This window comes from Alosa pseudoharengus, unplaced genomic scaffold (assembly GCF_046254945.1).
Source record: "Alosa pseudoharengus isolate Yale_2024_CS ecotype anadromous, Long Island Sound unplaced genomic scaffold, YU_APseudo_1.1 YU_APseudo_1.1_scf_7, whole genome shotgun sequence".
In the NCBI taxonomy this organism is placed as follows: Eukaryota; Metazoa; Chordata; class Actinopteri; order Clupeiformes; family Clupeidae; genus Alosa; species Alosa pseudoharengus.
In genome coordinates this window covers 11,815,157-11,837,301 of record NW_027468859.1, presented here as the reverse complement: position 1 = coordinate 11,837,301, position 22,145 = coordinate 11,815,157, and the positions used below count along the sequence as shown (strand labels likewise).

At 40.8% G+C, this 22,145-nt stretch overlaps 1 protein-coding gene and 1 long non-coding RNA gene across 4 annotated transcripts in view; one reads left to right on the top strand and one right to left on the bottom strand.

Annotated features, from left to right (window-relative positions):
• LOC143110133 (uncharacterized) overlaps positions 1-6,027 on the bottom strand; it is a 32,813-nt gene extending 26,786 nt beyond the window's left edge. Inside the window, exons 1-2 of one of the 3 annotated variants that reach the window (XR_012984069.1) lie at positions 5,785-6,027; positions 4,499-4,682 (exon numbers count right to left, since the gene is read on the bottom strand). This is a non-coding gene — a long non-coding RNA (uncharacterized LOC143110133). Of the gene's footprint in view, positions 1-4,170; positions 4,888-5,784 lie in introns of those variants that run through there. The other 2 variants (XR_012984070.1, XR_012984068.1) reach the window with 2 other exon arrangements.
• Positions 6,028-6,072: 45 nt separating this feature from the next.
• rhag (Rh associated glycoprotein) lies at positions 6,073-17,897 on the top strand. The gene is made up of 10 exons (XM_076272975.1): positions 6,073-6,355; positions 11,113-11,296; positions 11,812-11,962; positions 12,184-12,331; positions 13,040-13,206; positions 13,488-13,625; positions 14,004-14,125; positions 14,960-15,033; positions 15,395-15,468; positions 16,001-17,897. The coding sequence occupies exons 1-10, from the start codon at positions 6,175-6,177 to the stop codon at positions 16,073-16,075; spliced, it is 1,314 nt and encodes a 437-aa protein (XP_076129090.1). The 5' UTR covers positions 6,073-6,174; the 3' UTR covers positions 16,076-17,897.
• Positions 17,898-22,145: the final 4,248 nt, after the last annotated feature.

Genomic DNA, 22,145 nt, shown 5'->3' with positions numbered 1-22,145 from the left:
CCCTTTTTATCACTTGAAAAGCTGCATATCTTTCTTTCACGAGCATCTTACACTATATTTTAAGCAAATACAGTTGTTTGTTTAGGATTAGTGAGTGTATGTTTTACCCTTTGTTGTGGCATCCGTGTTTGTCACACATTCAATGGCAAAGCACTTGAACACTTGCTGTCGGAAAAACAAAAGGGGAGTTCGACTTGCGGCAGATCTGTGCAGATCTGACTTGATGTGATGCATGCTGGGTTGAACACAATGCATACTGGGATGGACGCAATGCATACTGGTTAGAAATTCTGTCCGACTTCTGTCAGCCGGGGAGGGACTTACCACCGTGACACCATGTCACATGGCCTTAAAATATCGCGGGAGTCTTAGCCTGCAGACAGATCTTGCAGTTGCCATCCACGAGCTGCACGAGCTGAAACACGCCCTCATGACGTCAGTTCAAAGACGTGATAGGGCCATTTGGGAGGAATGTCCTCATGACGATTATGACTAGAGGCTCATGCTGCTTCCTTATGTTGGAATATGCGAAAATAAACAGAAATCGAAGGGATACCTTCTTATACGTGATTTCTGCAACAATGGTAGGCTAGCCTACTGAAAACGTTTGGATATTCTGTTATTTTCTGCTGTTGGCTAAATAGATAGACACACATATAGAGAAAACACTTGATATTGAATTTATGTGCTACAATGCAGGCCTGTTAACTGTATGACAACAGTGGTTTATTTCAACTACATCATAAGAATTTATTTCGTCAGTCATCATGCTCATTTTAATGAGTAAGAATGAAAGTTCTGCTGTGTTTATTGCAAACAACATTCCGCGATGTCTCCCGCGAGTCACGTCAGGCAGACTGTAGCCTTTCTGTCCGGGATGAGCTGCCCTCTGTTGTAGCTCCTCCCGGCTAGGCTCTGAAGATCACGTTTACGTAGTAAGCCAGACCAAGTCAGACTCAGCCGAAGTCAAACAAGCCTAAAGTAGCCATGGGGGCGGTCCTTGTCATTCCGAGGTGCTCTGAATGCACCATTCCACGAGCTGCACGAGCTGAAACACGCCCTCATGACGTCAGTTCAAAGACGTGATAGGGTCATTTGGGAGGAATGTCCTCATGACGATTATGACTAGAGGATCATGCTGCTTCCTTATGTTGGAATATGCGAAAATAAACAGAAATCGAAGGGATACCTTCTTATACGTGATTTCTGCAACAATGGTAGGCTAGCCTACTGAAAACGTTTGGATATTCTGTTATTTTCTGCTGTTGGCTAAATAGATAGACACACAGGGAAAACACTTGATATTGAATTTATGTGCTACAATGCAGGCCTGTTAACTGTATGACAACAGTGGTTTATTTAAACTACATCATAAGAATTTATTTCGTCAGTCATCATGCTCATTTTAATGAGTAAGAATGAAAGTTCTGCTGTGTTTATTGCAAACAACATTCCGCGATATCTCCCGCGATGTCTCCCGCGAGTCACGTCAGGCAGACTGTAGCCTTTCTGTCCGGGATGAGCTGCCCTCTGTTGTAGCTCCTCCCGGCTAGGCTCTGAAGATCACGTTTACGTAGTAAGCCAGACCAAGTCAGACTCAGCCGAAGTCAAACAAGCCTAACGATCCACAATGGGCGTGAAGACATGCTAAAAGACTGAAAGGCGTATACATGACACAGTGGCGTGCTATTTTACACCATCTCGTGATCACGTTGCAACGTCAAAAATGACTAGACAAAATCCCAGGCTGCAGCAAGACAGCCAGCAGTCCCCAGTGTTGCCAGGTCACGTGACTAAAAACTGGTTCTCTGAAGCAAGCCCAGAGGCGGACAGAGTACACAGCTTCATTACTTGAGTAAAAGTACAGATACCCTTTGCTAAATTTTACTCAAGTACAAGTAAAAATACAACAGTCAGATGTCTACTTAAGTAAAAGTACTGAAGTACTTGTTTTTAAAAGTACTTGAGTATCAAGAGTACAAGAGTAGCCTACATTTTCTAAATATTGCATTACTACTGCCACAGTGCTTACATTTATGTACAGAATCGTCCTACATGGAGTTATGAAAAATGTTAATGTTAATACCTTGGAGAATGTAAAAGGAATTGAAAGTAAAATCAAGTCATTTTCATCTTTTTACCATGTTGCCAGGGATGGGCAGTATTTCTAATACATTTATCTAAAATACGTATTTCAAATACAAAATACTATTTTGTAATTGAAACACCTGAAGCGAAAATTAAAATAGTCTGGCGAGGTGGGGCCACAGGTTGGCACATTCCCAGGATGGACCTGCTGCGTCTTCATCAATTGTTTCGTCCATGATTTCGTCTCTTATCTAAATCTGACCATGGAGTTGACTTTGGCGGAAAGCTGAAGGTGATTGCTGATAGGCTGTCCCAATCAGTGGCGCCTGCACAATCCAATCACGTTTGAGAGGGAAACAACAAATTGAGGGTTTTCCGAGATTTCTTTTTTTCCCCTTTTTTTTAGAGGAAGTAACGGGTACTCACGGTTATGGATAGAAATGTAGTGGAGTAAAGAGTACAATATTTGCCTCTCAAATGTACTTGAGTAAAGTCATGAGTACACTACACCCCAAAAATGATACTCGAGTAAAGTACAGATCCTTCAGAATTGTACTCAAGTACTGTACTCCAGTAAATGTACTCCGTTACTGTCCGGCTCTGAGCAAGCCTAAAACAAGCAACCTAAGACCAAATAGTAGCGCCGTCCACTCAGCGTCCACTCCCCGCCCCCCGAAGTTACTGGGGCGTTCATGTCAGGCAACAGTGTGGCGCAGAGCTGACGCAAGGGCATAGGCTTAAAGCAAGTGGTGGAATGTAACGAAGTACAAATACTTCGTTACTGTACTTAAGTAAATTTTCCACGTATTTGTACTTTACTTAAGTAGAATTTATAGTGCATACTTTTGACTTACTTCGTTACATTTTACAGCAATTATCTGTACTTTTACTCCGCTACATTTCTACAACACCATTGTTCCTTTTTACGATACATTTTATGATCAGTTTTTTCATGTCAAACACGTTTGTTTTACCAGGGGGCGGGGTTGCAAAGATTCTGGAGCTCTACGTGCCCAGCTTCTAAGTCTTTGAAACATAAGCTTCTAGTCTAGCCCAGGCAAAGCGTGAGCTTGTAGCCATCTGCATTCGGTAGGCTATATTCACCAGACCCATGGCTACTGGACATGCAACTGTGTTCTGTGCCTTCTATCTGCAGCGTTAGGGCCTCCTCTCCGATGAGATTGCTACCCGCGGATCAGCGAAGTTACAGGCTATGCCCATGCTTCTGTCACACGTCTGATCATTTGCGGCACAAATTAATGGTAGACTACTGTATTATAGAACCGCTGGCCGAAAAAAACGTAACAATTTCCAGATTAGGAAATCTTTATTAATTGTGTGTGATCAAATAAAGAGGCATAGCCTACTCTTGGGGGTAGTAATGTGAGCGCTCATTCAATGTCTATGTGCGTCTGCGCAAGTGAAACTGAACCTAATCATAGACACCTTTCTCAGCAACTTTTCTGTTCAATCAGCAGAATTGGCATTACGATCCACCCGACGTTTTCCTTGTCTACCCCGTTAAACTTCAGGCTCTTGTGTTTTGCTGAATGATCTTTTACTCAGCAGATCACCCTAACCAGAATTACAGTCTCTAGAATTGTAGGTCAGAATGTAAATTGGGCCACAGATGGTAAGCACAATTGCATTAGCTTAACTATCTAGTCGAGTAGGCCTATAACCTAAAACTAGCTTAATTAAAATGCCACAGCCCATACTGATTTTTCTTTTAGAATATAGATATTAAGAGAATAAATCATTATGCAAATACTTTTACTTTTAATACTTAAAGTACATTTAAAAGCAGGTACTTTTTACTTTTACTTAAGTAGGGTTGTCATTGTGGTACTTTTACTAAAGTAAATATTTCTCTGTGTATTTGTACTTTTTCAGTACAAAGTACTGTTTCAGTACTTCCTCCACCACTGCTTAAAGCTGCAGTTGGAAAGATTTATTTTTGATCATATTCACTGAAACCTACACTATGCTCCGACAGAACAACATAAATCAGCCGGTTTAAGATAAAAGCCCGCGCTTATTCCTCCAGCTAGAGCCTGTTATTTGTTTTGCAAAAATCCACACCTCCCGGTTCTTCTGGTCCAATCAGCAGGGCTGTGTGAGATCTGACTGTCAATCACAGTCTGGTGCAGTGTGGTGCGCACTGACGAGCACAACCTCAATGAGAGGGTGCTCGGTGGGGGAGAGGCATGAGGGTTAACAGAGTAAACATTCAAAACATTAACAGAGTAAACATTCAAAATTTTGGCTAAGTCCCGTCAATCTGTCAGACTTGCCAACTGCAGCATTAAATTGCCCTGTGTATACGTGTAGGCACTGCGTCGATTCTACGCAGAAACAGCAGATTCGAAACAAGCCCAAAAGAAGCGACCGCACCAAAAAACACACTCACCCGTGACTACAACTACTTTCAAGCAACTTCACGAAAAAACAACGCCCAAGTCGCTTATAAGTGGAATTGGCAACACTGGCAGTCCCCCCACAAAAAGCCTCACATGGACAGGATTCTCCAGCCTTTAACCCCAATCAATTAGCTGGTCAGGTGGTGCTAATCAAGGTCTTCACATGCAGTGCACCTGAGCAGAGATAGAGAATGGAAGGAAAACAGGGACAAACAGCACTGAGAACAAACATACAGCACAGGGACACACACAGCCGTAACACTATGCCATCCTAAAGTGGTTGTGCGAAAGGTATCCCTGTTTGACAATGTGCTTTCAATGCTAGGTTTTTGTTGAGCTGTAATTTGTTCGATTTTTGTTTTAACTCGCACATCACACATTTTTGGCAGAAAAAGAAATCATCATGATCATGTGTGGTGTCAAATTATAATTAACTGATTCAAACTCAGAAGAATTGTGACAAAGCAACAGGATACTGCAGAAGGTGTAGCTTTAATCCAACACAGAGCATAGGTTAATGACGCCAGCTACCAACATCCTGTCTTTACACAGCTTATATACCCCTTTTCAGGAGCATCACTTGTTTTTGTTAACTCAGAATAGAACAGAGCTCCTATGTTCTTCTTACCTCTTATGGTAATACGTATGGGCCTAGGCACTCATTGTATATTTCTACAAAGGACCTTGACCCTGGCTGAACAACTGCCGGGGATGTCCAGTCTCTTCTATGCATTCATGTCCTTATAGGTAAACTTCTGGGCCCCAAGCTTGTGTATACATCAACTATATTTACCCCTGCTGTTTTACCACATGTACCTCAGACAGTATCCCAATGTACTGTATCTTTTGGTACAACTACAGAATAGCTTATCAGGAAACTCACACCACACATGCTTAACAAATCATAATGATGAACCCACCGTACCTAGTTGATGTGTTCAACTAAAATGAATGAGTCAAACTGTGAACTCAAGTAAATTCCTGATTATTCACGATATATTAAGGAATGAAGTAATGCATAAATCATGAATTAATTCATACATGAATTCATGATTAATGTGCCCTTGCCGTAAAGTGTTACCTATTCTACAGAGAGCATTTTGATCGACATGGCAACAGTGTACCTGTAATGTTATCACAAGATCAATTGGGGTTTGTGTTTGTAAAGTTCACTTAACAAACCTTTACTTTACCTAAAAATACTTTTAGTATTTTTTTCTTAATTAACAACACTGTAATAAAGACACTTAATGTAAAATTGGATCTTATAGTTTACCCTGGGTTGTCTTATTGCCTTGCTGCTGGAAGGACCCATTGAGCTTGTAAACAGATCTCATTCTCTCATACTAAGAGTGTAAACAGAGAGAGAGAGATTGAGAAAGAGAGGGAGAAAGAGAGAGAGCAGAGGGGAAGGAAACCCATCCCCACAAGCAGAGTGCATGGTGGGGGGCGTGACCATCTAGCCTGCGCCTCTCTTGGCTTCGATTGGCCCATGCCAGAACCTGTGCTCCTCTTAAAACCAGGCCCTAGTGGCTTGGCCCCCTTGTCACACAACGCAGGGCCCCTGACCAAGGAGAGATAGCACTGGAGCTAGGGAGTGCCAAACGGAGAGAGAGAGAGGGAGAGAAAGAGATATAGCCCAGAGAGTTGAGAGAGAGGACTGACTATGCCAGCGTACGCCACCAACATGAGGTTCAAGTTTCCCATTCTCGCACTGACCCTGGAGATTATCACCATCATCCTTTATGCCGTGTTTGTGGTTTACGATGACGGCAAGTCCTCGCATCATCATGATGACCACAGCAACAAGACGGAACATGACAGTAACCCCCTGAGCCTGTACCCCAGTAAGTAGCCACACGCTCATCTCCACACTGCTCAGGTCACAAAGGGTCATCCCAGCGTGCGCCCTGTTCTTCTTGAGATTTTTGCTAACAGTGTAAAGTTTGGAGTTTGGAGCATCTCCACTCTTTGTCAGTAAGCCCAGTTGTCCAAGCAGGGAGAGGTGTTTTTGAGATGTTCAGATGTGCAGAGATCAATACCCCCCCATCTGTTTTTTTGCTGTGTGTGTGTGTGTGTGTGTGTGTGTGTGTGTGTGTGTAGATAAGTGAGGAGTCTCACAGAAAAATTGCACTTTAATCTGGAGCTGCTAAGGGCTGTTTAAATCTACTGTATCACAAGGTCATTCAAATGTCTTAAAACACTTCCACAGAGGATTCTGGGAAAAAGTAAGAGTGAGAAAGGGAAAGAGAGGACCAAAGACAGCAATCTGTTGAAAAATCAAGATAGATTGATGAAGAGGAAAGTTTCCTAACTCTGAATGAATGTAAACTCTGGCCAGTCTGTTATCTCGCATGGCAATTCGCAGAGCTCGTCATGGGTCCCCACCCTGCTGCAACCGTAATCCTTTCATATCTACAGAGCCCACATGAAAATAACTGCATTTCATGAAGTTATAAAAGGGGCCTTTTTTGCTGTTAAAGCTCACCCTCATGAGTTTGGTATTAAACAGATTCTTCACTGTCGTCTCAGTGTATGTATGGTAGGGTACAGTTGGACTAGGAACTGTTGCTAGGGCGTGGGATCAATGGACACAAGCTAAACTTTGGTCCAAATATTTCACCTTGCAGTCATCTAGCAGTGTGAAAACTCATGCAGAAAACAGATTGCTGACCAATGATTTTTTTTTTTTACAACAAACAAGTAGGGTTCATAAAGACGCAGAATAAATAAGCGGAGCACAGGCACAGGCTCTTCTTGAGCTTTCCTCATGGGCAAAAAGTGTTTGGTTTGCATAGAGGCTCATTGATCTATATGTTAATCAAGTTAAAAAAAATTCCATGCATACATGGGCTAATTGTGTGAGTATATAATTATGGCTTGGAGCGTCCATGCATGTGTGTGTGTGTGAGGTCTGTATTTGTGTGTGTGTGTGAGTTTGGTGTATGTTAAGTGCAAATGTGAGTGCATGCATGGGTGTATGTGTGTGTGTGTGTGTGTGTGTCTGTGTGGTGGGGTGGAACATATATTAGATTGTCACTGATGGAGGTTTTCCTTCACTACGCTTCATGTTTTCGTCTCGGGATCATGCTTGCCTTTGACCCTTTGGGTGTTCTATAGCATGGTAAAGACCAGGGAAAACAAACACAACGCGACTGAGAGATTGTGTGGGAAATTTTTGTGGCATGCCATGCCGTGCAAGAGTATTGGTAATCTACGCAGAGCCTTCCAGACCACGGCAATTACTACTTCAAAGAAAAGAAAATATATGAAGGGCAGTGAATGGGGGAAAAAAAAGAAAACGTGGAACAAAGTGTCCAATCATTGTCAGGGGAGAAATTAACGCTGAGAGATTATAATTGAGTTGTTCTACAGATGAAAAAAACGTTCAAACACTTCCATATAAACTTCAACAACAACCAGAAAAAAAGGACTTGGAACATTCTTCAGATGTTATCTGCTGGTGTTACACCTCAGCTAATTTCAGCTCACAATGCTCAATGCTGGATTGAAGTAATTAAAGCTCACAATGCTCAACGCTGGATTTACGTCTGGGCTTCATGAAGGGACCCAAAGAAGTTCAGTGGGAACAACCAGAAGCCATAACTCCATGCCTTGGTTGCATGGGAAACCACTGAGTCCAAAATCAACCGTGCATAATCTGCGGTCTACACAGCCCATACCACTGGGAGTATGTCCCGGCCATTTCATGGGCTATGTCTTCTCTTTGTGCATGCATGCCTTGCATGCTGATTGATTGGCATTTTCTCATTATTCCTACATTGTCTAAGCTGTTGGAATTGTGTGGCAGTTGCACCAAGAAACCAAATAGGCATAGCTGGTAGTTTTGCCAAGATGACAACTAGGAATTCCTTCTCTGTTGCAAGCTAAAGACTGTTAGTTAGCCCCCTACACACTCTTTGATAAATCACCACCCCCCCCCCCCCCACACACACACACACACACACACACCCTGCCCCCTCTGTCCTGTCACGAGGGGATCATACAGCAGCATGCATCAGGTTAAGTCAAAGGTGAATGCCTAGAAAGAGATAATGTTGACATGGCGGCTCCTTTGAAACCATCTGGCAAAGAAAATCCATACCTCTTCTGGGAGTCTGGCATGAGACAAAGTGCCATTTCAGTAATAAAATAAAGAAAAAATAGTTGCAAAACTATTTGTGTGTACAGCACGCTTCAAAATTTTAATTGGTCAGAGTGAATCTCAACAAAATGTGATACTAAAGTGAATTTCCCACATTTGCTTCAAAGAATCAAAACGTGCTATCATTGCTACAGTTATTGCATAAGAGGTGCTACTGATAAGGCAGGAATTTGTAAATGTGAGTTGTAGTAGCAGGACAAGTTGGATCTGTTTAGAGGAGCCCTTCTTCCTGTTTAGGCTGAGTCTCTATCAACATCATCCCTACAGGGAGAGATGGACAATCCCTATGGGGAGGAAGATGGCCTCAAGTGTTGAGAGAGATATGGGTGTTGCATGGAGCATGACCACAAGTCCACAAACTGTTCATCATGGAAACACATGCACACGGACACCCGCAAATACACACACACACACACGCACGCACACACAGACACACACACACACGCACACACAGACATGCACACGAGCACACACACACACACACACACGCAACTCCCAAGAGGAGATTAGATTGATGGATATAGACAAAGATCCTTGATTACTACTCTGCTTCAACCCTCTCTGATATAGCTCTTTCCTTCCTATTTTAAAAACTCATCAAAAATAAAACTAGAGAATTAGATTTGTAGGGCGTTAGTCCTGCCTCCCGCTGACTAATTCCATACCTTGTCCCCACAATTCTGATCCCAACAATGGGGGGGTCAGCCTGGACACCGGGCGATACGATTGTTCTCCCCGGGCAGTCACACCTTGATGGGCTTTCCAGATGCCCGGTGAGGTAGCCATGCAGAGAGATGAATGGGTTTACGGCTTCATCTGTTTCCTCTATATTCCCGTAAAGGCCTTTTGTTTGATCCCAGAGAACTGCGGATGACAGATGAGACCCTCTCTGCAGCTCTGAAATGGACTGATGTAGATGCTAGACCTTGTCTCAGTTATTACTGGTGGAGTCTCTTCTGGGAGAAGCAGCCATCCCCCCCACCACCCCATTTCAAGTACCCACCCATGCACACGCACACGCACACACACACACACACACACACACTCTCTTTCACATGCATGAACGCATGCATGCACGCACAGATACACAAAACACACACACACACACACACACACACACACACTCTCTTTCACATGCATGAACGCATGCATGCACGCACAGATACACAAAACACACACACACACACACAAATCCATACCACACACACCACAACAGATACACACAGAAACATGCACACACACACACACACACACACACACACACACACACACACACAGATCTATACCACACACGCCACCACAGATACATAAAGAAACATGCACACACACAGAAACATGCGCACACACACACACACCACCATTATGGATCCCGTGGGCCCCTGATCCCAATCTGGAACGCTGATTGAGCTCCATATCCTGCTCTCCGTGGAGCCAGCGGCTTGGGCCTTTGATGAGGCCCTAAGTGCAACGTCTGCCCCGGGCTGGCTCCCGTGTTTGGACTCTGGCTCTGGCTCCGTTTGCGTCCTCTCCTGCCCGACTTTGTCATTGCTGTCAATCGACGGTTTCCACAACGTCGCCTTGACAAGAACCTGTGTAAAGTGTAAATAAGTGTGAGGAGATTGGATCAGTTTGTAGCTGTTTAAAGATGTAGTGCGTTTCCTCTTTCCGTGTCATGTCATTGGATTGAAATATAATCTGTCTAAGACACTGATTGCAAATGTTTCTAGTCAATATGTGCTATGCAATTAAAAATGTATTTACCCCTCAATTACATGGAAATGAGTTTCATGTTTGAGGGATGTGAATGCACACGTATGGTAATTTTCCAATAATAGTGTAATTGTAATTGGTATTACTTGGCGATGTGACATCCTTAGATTGTCACCCCAAACATTATGACATTAGGTAAAGAAAATATGATTACATTACTATATGTATCTACTATTAGATTCTCCAGTTCTGTACAGTAATTGTGTAGATCACTTCTAACAGCAGAACTGAATTACTGTTAGAAATGTAAAATCCTGTGTCATGTAATTGGAAGATGTGTTTTGGATTAATTGTGCATGAATTAATTGTATAAATCAAGGCCACCACATACCCACAGAGGAAAGGGTCATTCACACCAGGAAAGATAACTAACTTTAACAATGAAAGCGTCCATACAAAATAAGGAAAGTCTCTCCTCGTGTTGATGGGTGTGATGGCTAAAATTTGATAGATTTTGATTGGTAGCTTTTTATTATTCTCAAAATCACTCTGAAAGTAATCCCCAACTATATCATTCTTTAACAAGAAGAATGACACAAGAAAGACTTCCCAGAGTTCCCCAAGTGATATCACTCTCCCAACTCTATTCTCCACCTCTCTCTCTCTCTCTCTCTCTCTCTCCCTCTCTCTCTCTTTCTCTCTCTCTCTTTCTCTTTCTCTTTCTCATAGTGTTCCAGGATGTCCATGTGATGATCTTCATCGGTTTTGGCTTCCTGATGACCTTCCTGAAGCGCTATGGCTTCAGCAGCGTGGGCATCAACCTGCTCCTGGCCGCCTTCGGCCTTCAGTGGGGGCTGCTGCTGCAGAACTTCTGGCACATGAAGGACGGCAAGATCAAAGTGGGCATCGTCAAGTAAGTGAGACTCCAACATGAAACAAAACAGTTGACATGCAGGGCCCTAATTTAAATAATGGTCAAAGCACAAAATCTTAAGTCCAACTAAAGCTAATTTGATAACTAGGCAAAATCAATCTGCAAATCTAATGTCATGAGCAACAGCTTAACTGCAGATATTGATGAGTCAGTTTAATGTTCCCACGTGCCACATGACAGCTGTACATGTAGTTCATGCACAAGAACTTTGCTTGTTGACAGAATTTGCTCTTTGCTCACCATTTAAATGAGGGCCCCTGGTCTTACTGTCATTTCTTAAGAGGGTCCAAGTAAATCCACTACTTAAGAGTTGAAACATAAATCACTGCTTAACAAAAATTAAATTAATTCAACAACGATTATAAATGACCATGTGCAGAAATCTCAGACTCTAGACTCAAACATCCACTTTGACAGACCGCTTGGTGGTTTGTTTGACTGTTTGCTTCCCCTGTCTAACATTGTCTCTGTCTTCCTCCTCTTCTACCATGTAGCATGATCAACGCTGACTTCAGCACGGCCACGGTGCTCATCTCCTTCGGAGCGGTCTTGGGAAAAACCAGCCCTGTGCAGCTTCTCATCATGACCCTGCTGGAGATTACCACCTTTGCCATCAATGAGTACATCGTTGTGGACATCTTGGAAGTGAGTAATGGTTTCATTTTGTCTTTGTCTAGTATGTTGTTTGGTACAGTGGTTTATGTTTTACATGCTGTGGTGTTATATGTTGTGTGCATTGTTTTGGGTGTTTTTCCAACAGTCATTAGACTTTAATGTTCTATTTATGTGCCATTTTTCTACTTTTTGCATGTAATTTATCCTCATCCACCCATTTCTCTCTCTCTCTCTCTCTCTCTCTCTCTCAGGCCTCTGATATTGGAGCATCTATGACCATCCATGCCTTTGGTGCCTACTTTGGCCTGGCTGCGGCCCGCATGCTGTACCGCCCTGCTCTGAGGAACGGCCACGAGAACGACGGCTCTGTGTACCACTCTGACATGTTCGCCATGATCGGTATGGCCGATGCTCGCTCACCCTTATGTCTGCCCTCTCCAGTGTGCAATGCCCTTAAAATAGTCAGTCATAGGTGTGGGGAGTGTTCGAACCCAAGCTGTCACAGGACATATGGGGACTATAACTTAATATTAAGCTATTTTTTACCACTAGATTTCCATCTTCATGATCCTCTTATACAGTATGTGTGCCAAATGAACAACAATCTTGTAATTTGTTTATCAATGCAATATTGCTACATATCCAACATCTAGCAGTTATACATGAACCGGACTACACAGTATTCTACTATTCCACAAGAGACAGCATTCTTTGAGAGCCCTTTGACTGAAAATAATAACTGTACTCAAGTCAACACATGGACAATGATGCCCCCTAGTGGTCATTGAATTTAACACACTTGCATCAATTGAAACAGTTCCCATCATACATGTGGGAAAAACATTTCATCCACACTTGTGAACCGAACCCCATTAATTTCATGTGTGAAGTATGCACCATGACCAGTTCAGGTTGAGATCACCGGCCTCTAAACCCCCTCCACCAACTCCTCCTTTTGTTGTTATTATTATTATTATTATTATTATTATTATTATTATTATCATTATCACCATGAGCTCTATTTTGGTCAGGTGGGTAACCAAGAGTATGGCAGCATGTATGATCCAGCCAGCTAATTCATGGTGATGAATTGTTTGATCCTCTCAGGTACGGTCTACCTGTGGATGTTCTGGCCCAGTTTCAACTCTGCCATTGCTAAGCCTGGCTTCCCCCAACTCGTGGCCATCACCAACACTTACTTCTCCCTGGCTGCATGTGCTCTCTCGGCCTACGCCACCTCCAGCCTGGTGGAGCATAATGGAAAACTCGACATGGTGAGCCTCCCATCTCAATACAATCAGCAAATAACAGCTTACACAAAACCTATTTTCAAAAGTGCACTTGATTTCTTGATTTCTGCATTTCCACAGGAAATTTCTTCAACTGTGCTAATTTGTGTGTGAATGCACATTTACAGTAAAAAAAGGGGGGCATTCTGATCATGTTTAAACTATCAATGTAGTTTTAAAAATAAAACTATGCAGAAAAGTTTAAGGACATTCTACACTTATGATTACCGGTAGTTTGACTGACCTTTTTTTTGTCTTTTGTCCAGGTGCACATTCAGAATGCCACCCTTGCTGGAGGTGTTGCTGTGGGAACTTGTGCCAATATGACCATTGGCCCATTTGGTGCCATGGTGATCGGCCTTCTGGCTGGCATCATCTCCACGCTTGGCTTCAAGTTCCTCACTGTAAGTCACAAATAGACCCCCAAGAAGTATTGCTGTCAGTGTGGCAAAACCCCAGTGCATGTCTTCAAAATATAACTGAGAACCGAGACCACTTTTCAGACATATACTGTACACACACATGTAGTCCAGTTACTATATGAAATACTCCTCCCTTTCATTGTGTAGATGAATGCTGCTGACCAGTGCAGTGCATCACTCTATTTCCCTTAATTTACAAACATCACAAACACCTATAGGCAAATATCATACTGTATGCTCATTCACATTCAGGGGAGCTAGACATTGCTAGGCTATATTATAGTAGCAACAAGATGCCTTGCAACAGAACGCGTGCTGTCTGGTGGAATCCTCATTTTTATGATGTAATTTCCCTTCCAGCCCTTTCTGGCATCAAGCCTGGGCATCCAGGACACCTGCGGCGTCCACAACCTGCACGGCATGCCTGGCATCCTTGGCGGCCTGGCTGGAATCGTGGCAGTGGCTCTTGGCAAGCTTCAAGGGTGAGACCTCATGATAAGATACTTCAGACGGAGATCCTAGACATTTACATTTAGCTGATGCTTTTCTCCAAAGTGACTTACAAGGTACAATAAAGGTATAAGGTAGTCAAATAACGACATTAAAAATACTTTCAAAGAGGCACGCTTTGTAAGCATAACTAATGAAATTATGAATATCAGCATATCATTGTTGCCTAAAGTCAGTGTGTAAAGGTTTAATTGTGTGTACATCATGTATGTTTTATAGTCATAATTCATTTTTTATTTGTAAGAACATTGCATAAGTCTTGACCTTTCAATCAAAAATACAACCTAATTTATCAAGTTACAAATACACCACAATATGTTTAATATAAGCAATAGCAACACTGCAAAGTAGAGTATTCACCGACTGCAACAGTATCGTACTGTACCTCCGCAATTTGATTATGAATTGCTTTGCCATGATCCTCCAGATAAGAAGATATTAGAACACATTATTTGGTTTCTGTGTGAATGTTACCCTGTAGGGCTATCACAGCCTTGCCAGTCTATTCCTTGCTAGCCAAGTGCAGTATTGTAATGGGTCTCAAGTTCATACACCCCAGACGATAAGCATGCCATAAAACCCATGTTTCGACTTCAATGAGACATTCGAGAGATATCGCTGATTAAGTGATCACCTTAGGAATGCAGCTCCACAACTCCAGTTCAAGTATTTGTTGAAGTTTATGTTAATGGTATTTGACACACGGTTTTGTCCAAAGCGACTTACAGTACGCATATTTGTCTCTTATACATTTTATATTTAAATGCATTTATTCTAATTCAATCTGTATGTTTTTCTGTCATCAGTGGGGATCCCACCAAGCAGGCTGCAGGCCTGGCCTGCTCTCTGGGATTCGCCCTGGTTGGTGGAGCCATCACAGGTGGGTGGGAGATCACCTCGCATTCCTCCTCATGATACCAACTCAAAGCCTCTTCATCACTGTGAAAGAGTGTGATTTATTGTTTATTTATTATTGTATATTTATTACTGTAGGCTACTCAGTGCTTTGCTGTGCTATGCCATGCGGTCCGTCAACATTTAAACAGGTTACAGATGCAAGCAAGTGTCTGATGTTGATGGTTATTGTCAAGAACTTTTGTACAGTACTACATGTACAACATGTATGGACATATAATATTCTTGATGAAATTCAATATTACTGAAAAACGAGAGACACATAGTGTAATAGTATTAACAAATGATATTTAACTCTAAAATAATCTTTATTCCCTTCATATCAGGCCTTATAATGAAGCTTCCATTCTGGAGTCAGCCTCCAGACCAGAATTGCTTTGATGACTCCATCTACTGGGAGGTAGGTGTATTGCCATGAGTGTTGACGATGAATGTTACGATATCTTGTTCTGTAACATTAATGAAAAGTAGCATGGTGTGTTACAGACATCACATTTGATTTCTGTTCTGCTAGTGCTAGGTTATTTATACTTTTAAAATGTGTTAGCGACCACGTGGTTGATGCAGCCATTTGGTGCCAGAACATTCGCAACACACAACAATAGTTAAATACAGTGCATGGCAATGAGCAGGGGGTACAGCAATCACAGCTAATCACATATATATTTATATCATTTGACATGTCAGTGTTGGCAGATGTTTGACTACTTAATTCCTCATTAAATAAAATCAAATAAATCATATGCTATACCCAACATTCCTTATGCATATATATTAAAGAACATTACACACGAGTTCACATCTCTGCGAGAACACTGTACTACTACTACTACTGCTGCTGCTGCTGCTACTACTACTACTACCACTACTACTACTACTACTACTACTACTACTACTACTACTACTACTACTAAATGGTGATTTCTCGACAGGTTCCTGAGGAGGAGGATGACAACGAGGAAAGTCTGGCCCACGGAGATCATTCCAAAAATAAGACAGAACCTTAGGGTCGAGTACAGATATCACACACTTCATGGTTGTGAGTTAGGCATGATAGTCACCAGGTGGATTTAGAGCAGTTCCTGACTGAAGCAATAGAAGTTCTGAGTGTTTTGACAGGCATGTTTTGAGCAAGGCTTTTCATTTTTAGATTCAAATTGTATAGTCATGCACTGGCATGATTCAAACCAAAAAGCACCATTTTTCATTATGTCAACATGAATTCATCCTTAGTGCACACATACACATACACACACACACACACACCAACCAAAGTTTCTTGGCTGGGTGAACATGCTTCAGAAAATGCACCTAGTGTGTGTTATCAATGAGATATTCTAAAGAGGTCTTACAGTGATTTGCATTTAGTTTTTTGTTTACCCCACACCTTAGTAACTATAAACAGTAAGCAGAGGGTCTATGAACATTATAACAATAACAGGAACATTCTGTGTGAAAACATTCCACGATACAGAATGCTATTAAAGCAGGAATATGTATGGCTGTAATTGGTGATGGCACCATTAAAGCTGATGATTAATTGTGCACATTAAACTGTCAACACCAACTCCCATACATGTACACAACCACAAATATATCAGAGCAATCATGGATTTATTTGTTCCTTTGCAATAAGCTTTTTTTACATTCTCAGTAAAGGTTCTTGACCTGACTGCTCTGGACACAACTTTTAGGAGCTTTCCTATGGAGAGAGGCAGAGACACTCTGATTGTGTTACTTTAGGGTTGTCACCTGTGCTTTTACTGAGAATGTACGATGGATAAATAACTCAGGATAGAGTGAGGCAGAGGTTTGCTGGTCTTTAGTCCAGCAGCCGTCCTCTATCACACTAAGATCACGCTCGCCTCTGGTCTTCACAGGCAAGTACAGCCTGGTTCAAACAATAAATATTATTATGTTGTGATATTTTGGAACAACTGTCTTCATTGTTACTTGCATTTAAATAAAACAAAATAGAAGTAATATGTACTTTCTCTTCACTCATAATATGCATGAAAGTATACTTTATAAGTATATTAGTGGGTATATTAGTGTGATCGATATACATCCGCATATATTCCATGCACTATAAGGCCATTAGTCCAAATTACTTCTGTTTCAACATACCTTCAACATTTTACACAAAGTTGTTTATGCAATTGTTCTAAAGTAGCACAGTGTAGTCATATTTATTTATTTTACCAGGTCAGGCATTCACACTGGAGCCCATAGAGCCTTGTTGATATCCGGCCTCAGGCTTCTAACCTCGGATAGAGACAGACTGCACGATGGGCTAGGATAGATTCACACAGCTATTAGGTGTACCTGTTCACACTCTCAATTTTTTGTTTTCCTTAGTTTATTTGACTTAAATCTTTTTTTGTTGTAAATATACAGCATGTATGTGTATACATAACGATATAGTCTGCTTCTAGTTCTCCCAGCATCTCCTTCTGTCTAGTGGTACCAAGGCTTTCGGTTTCATCAGTGGAGCGATGTCAAGACTGCACACTTACAACTTACTTTGTACAAGTATAACAGCTATAGCCTAAATGCCCCAGCGGAGAACAGGGACAAACTGACCAGACTACAGATAGGTTAGATCCTAGGTATTTAGATTAGTAGATGCTACAATAAATGCTAACATAGAGAATGTGTGTCTTAGAGCTAAAGTGTAGTGCACCAGTAAGGTTTCAACTTTATTTTTCAAAGGCTTAGCCATACATGTTTATGTTCAAATAAGATTTGATCACACTTTCTATGTATCACACTTTGTATGAATGTATTGAATACTGTCATTTATAAACTTGCTTTTATACAATAACTAAATGCCTATGTGTCTTTACTGTATCCAACATAAAATGTTAGTAAAGGGTGAATTTGAAGAAACATAATTGTCACTTCAACCTAAAAAATAAAACAATCAAACACACATTATTAATAGTGTCTGCTTTACAGAAGCAGAAAATAACTTTAATAATGCATGCTTGCTCTATACAACCCATTAAATGGCTTGCAATGAATAGCAAGCAACCAGAGGCACGTTGGCTCCATCTACTGTCCAGACGGAGGAAATACCCAGACGGAGGAAATACAACTCTTCAATTGCTCATCAACCCACCTCAGGCACTTCAGAACCATTAAGATATGCTGATTTTCTGAACAGAGTGTCCATTTGCACCCAAGTAATAGCAATTGCCAAAACAGTGAGGCTCTCTGCACCCATTGAATAAAAAAATAACAACAAACAAGTGTGCATGTGCAAGTCTAACAACCACTAATCAGTCAATCAGGGAAATGGTAGAATAGGCTAATGGTAGGGTAACCTAAATGAAACAAAATCACAGAGTCCAAGGGTGTTATTTGACTAATGTAAAGTGAAACTAATACATGCAGTTATTTTGCTAAAGCGTGTGCTCATTTTACTGAAATGTGTACTCATTTTACTTAGGTAGGAAACGAGCTACAACTTAAAGCAGCACTCAAGAAAATTTGCTCTCGCCGTCCTCCTACAGTTGAGAAGCACAATCCTAAACGAACTAAATATGCGGCGGTGTTCCTACCCGAACAGCAACTTCCTATGGCTGTTTTACAAGCAATAAGGCCTGCTCAGAGTGCATCAGAAGTGTCGTTTGCCTAAGGTAAAATACTCTTTAGGTGGCCCTTATTATTAACAAAATTGAACCGTAAGAGCTAAACGGCTTAACATTATGTGCAGCAGGCTGTCAGGTTGAGTACATAGGGATTGGGAACATTTTCAAAAAGGCGGCTACAGTCTGTCTCTTTGAATATATCAAAATCACTTTGTTATTTGTATTTTATCAATGTTTGGCTTCTGACTTACTGATCAAGAGGAGCATCTAATGTGTGAATAGTCAAACTTTCCAGCTTTATCAAACTGTCTGTTGTGCTTCCCAAGCAAATCATTTAATTAAAATGAGAGCACAATTTTGTAAAATGAGCACATGAATTCGTAAATGAACACACAATTTAATAAAAATTAGCACATGATTTACTAAAATGAGCACATAATTTAGTAAAATTAGCACGATTTACCAAAATGAGCGCACATTCTCTTGATATACAAACAAATCTTGCTATGACACCTCCCGTACAAAATATAGCCTACCCTTATGTTTTTTTGTTTTTGTTATGTTGGTCACACAGTGGTTCCACATTATATTTTCCTCCTGATCCCCTGGTTCTGATGTTTTAATTTATATGTAGGCCTATCAATAACTCATTTGTTTGTATGTGGTTGATTTGTTTTGAGTATATGACCAGTATTGTCAATAAAGAAAGGTATTGATAAAGGTATGAATAAAAAGACAAATTTCCCTCTGTTTGTTACGCCACACTCATCACGTCCCTATTCCCCACTAGTGGGGCCCATCCCACTATTGGTACAGACACGGTGGCCACTTGCGCCATGGCAACCCCCACCCCCAAACGCCCTCTTCTTTCCCTTCCTCCCCTTAAGTGTGCAAAATATCAAAATGTAATGGATATAATAAAGAATGAATGGTAGATGAGAATATAAAATAAACTTTGCTATAAGCAATGTATGGAGGAATAGTTAGGTAACCTGGCAGCAATAGTTTTAGCCAATAATGCTAAAAAGAAAGCATAGAAAGGTTTTTAGAAAGAAATCAGAAAACAGAAACATGGTGATTTAGAAATTAAACCAGGTAAATACTTAAAAGAAAAAGCAGGTCCATTAATTGCCTGCACAAAGTATGTGTGTGACATAATGCATGGCCTGTGACATCCACTAAAGAACATCTACAGGTCATGCTGCTGAGGGCCTTCATGTGGTGCTGAACCAGGAGAGGAATTTCTTGAACTCAATTTACTAACTTGGTCATTGTTAGGCCTGGCCAAAAGTAGTAGTATGTAGCAGTATGGGCCAACCAGTAACTTCTTTTACAATTGCATAAGATTATGATAAGATTATGATCAAATGTGAAATATTGGCTAAAGGGAAGCATCAAAAGCAAATGGGGTTTCTAAAAATGCAGGTAAAATGTATATCCAGACAGGATTTCCATATGGTCTCAAGATCTTGAAGGAAGCCATTAAAGTTTTTTTGCAGACACATTTGTATACATAACATGTACACAGGGATGGGCAGTATTTCTAATACATGTATGTACATTTCAAATACAAAATACTATTTTGTAATTTGTATTTTATTGAGATGATGAAAATGCCTTCAGTGTTGTGCATTTTCAAAATACTGTAAAACACTGTGATGACATCTATCTAACTATCTATAAAGCTCAAAATCTCTGTCTCTATCTGTCTGTGGCACCCTCGCATGGTCAAGCCCCTCTGCTCCAGTAGGGCGTTTTGCTGGACTGATTAACAGGCCCCACAGGCGTCGCCTGAATGCAACACTGTTTGAGAAGTTAGTTGTGCTTAAAGGCATCAACTGATGAGACACGACTAGCTACACACACAAAGGAGTTACACACTCCTTTGCTCACATACGGACAGCACAAGGACTTCACAAGCTTAGATCGCAACACTTGAGTTTGCTATTTTCCTTTCTTTTTTCTGTTTTACAGTTTTTTCTAGACTTTTAATTTGTCTATATTCTCTGACCTGTGAAATATTTCAGTGCTATGGTGACTTGACAAGATAATTTCCTAAATCAAACAAGGACATTTTCAACCTCTTGCACATTTTAAATAATAAATGATTGATAATGTCATAATTATTGGCTTCTAAGTGGCTTAAGTGATTGGATGGTATTATAATGTGAATTTTTATTTTTAGGCCTACTTTTTTTTGGTATTTACATTGATAGAGGTTGTGCACAGACCAGTTTCAGGTATACAAAATTATTCAACTGTGATAAAACTCACCATATGTGCGGTAGTAATGGTGTTAAATAACTTAAAAGGTTAAAATGCTACCTAATTTAAATGTCTAAATAAATCATCCATTTGGATAGCGTGACGAGCCAGACCCACATCAAGATCCGAGGGGCGGGATAAATGGTTGTCTTTCTAATTCATGTCGACATTAAACTCGACATTTCGATAATAAAGTTGAAATGTCATGTCAACTTTAATCTCGACGTGTCGACTTTAAAGTCGCCATGTCGACATTAAACTCGACATTTCGAGAATAAAGTTGAAATATCATATCTAGGCCTACTTTAATCTCGACATGTCGACTTTAAAGTCAACATGCCGACATTAAACTCGAAATACGAAATGTTGGCGAACAGTTTAAACATAGCCTACAGTTTAAGCTATGTAGCCTACACTAACAGTGTTGGGCAAGTTCAAAATCATAATGTATTATGCATTACTTATTACTGTCATTTCAAGTAATTTGTTACATTATAATATTACTGTCTCTGAATTGTAAGGCATTACACTACTATTGCATTACTTTTAAGTGACTTTCACCAAAATATGTAGAAATATGGATTTGCCATTCTAAATGCAGTTTATTACGCTCAATGCAGCTCATTGCTCTTCCAATGGAGGGAGATGTGGTAGGCCTATAGCATAATGACTGAGCTAGGCTTAAGGCTAACAACAGTAGAATGCAATAGGCGCAGTGCTCATGATGCAACATTAACACACAATATATGTGACATGAATAATAGGCCTACTTCAAATAGGTGTTATTTCAGATAGATTTCTAGATTACAGATAGATTCAGATAGATTGCGTCTTTTGTCTGCTACTCATTGCCGTCATCGTGAAGCGCATATCTCGCGGTTATGGAAATACCATGCACTATGTCATTTATATAGCTAGAATAATACATGTTTCCAATTATATAATGTTTCTATAAAACAAAATATTATTTCACTCTGTTTTTACGTGGGTAAGGCCACCGCACATCCAAAAAACTGCCCTTCATGATCCAGCCCGTCACTCTCCATATGGTTAACATGGCAAAACTATTTTTTGTAAAACTGCTTTTCCATGTCTCACCTACATACAATATAGTAGGCTATAAACATGGATATGTGTGCATTTATTTAGAATACATGGGGTTGCCTGGTCAGGAGGACAGCTTCATTCGTCCCTCTATAGACATTTAGCAATAGCTGGC

Excerpts from the sequence above, each read along its gene's own strand:
- rhag (XM_076272975.1), top strand. The coding sequence starts at position 6,175 with ATGCCAGCGTACGCCACCAACATGAGGTTCAAGTTTCCCATTCTCGCA. Across the intron at positions 11,963-12,183 it reads TCGTTGTGGACATCTTGGAA|GCCTCTGATATTGGAGCATC; the intron begins GTGAGTAATGGT and ends TCTCTCTCTCAG. Across the intron at positions 15,034-15,394 it reads GGTTGGTGGAGCCATCACAG|GCCTTATAATGAAGCTTCCA; the intron begins GTGGGTGGGAGA and ends CCTTCATATCAG.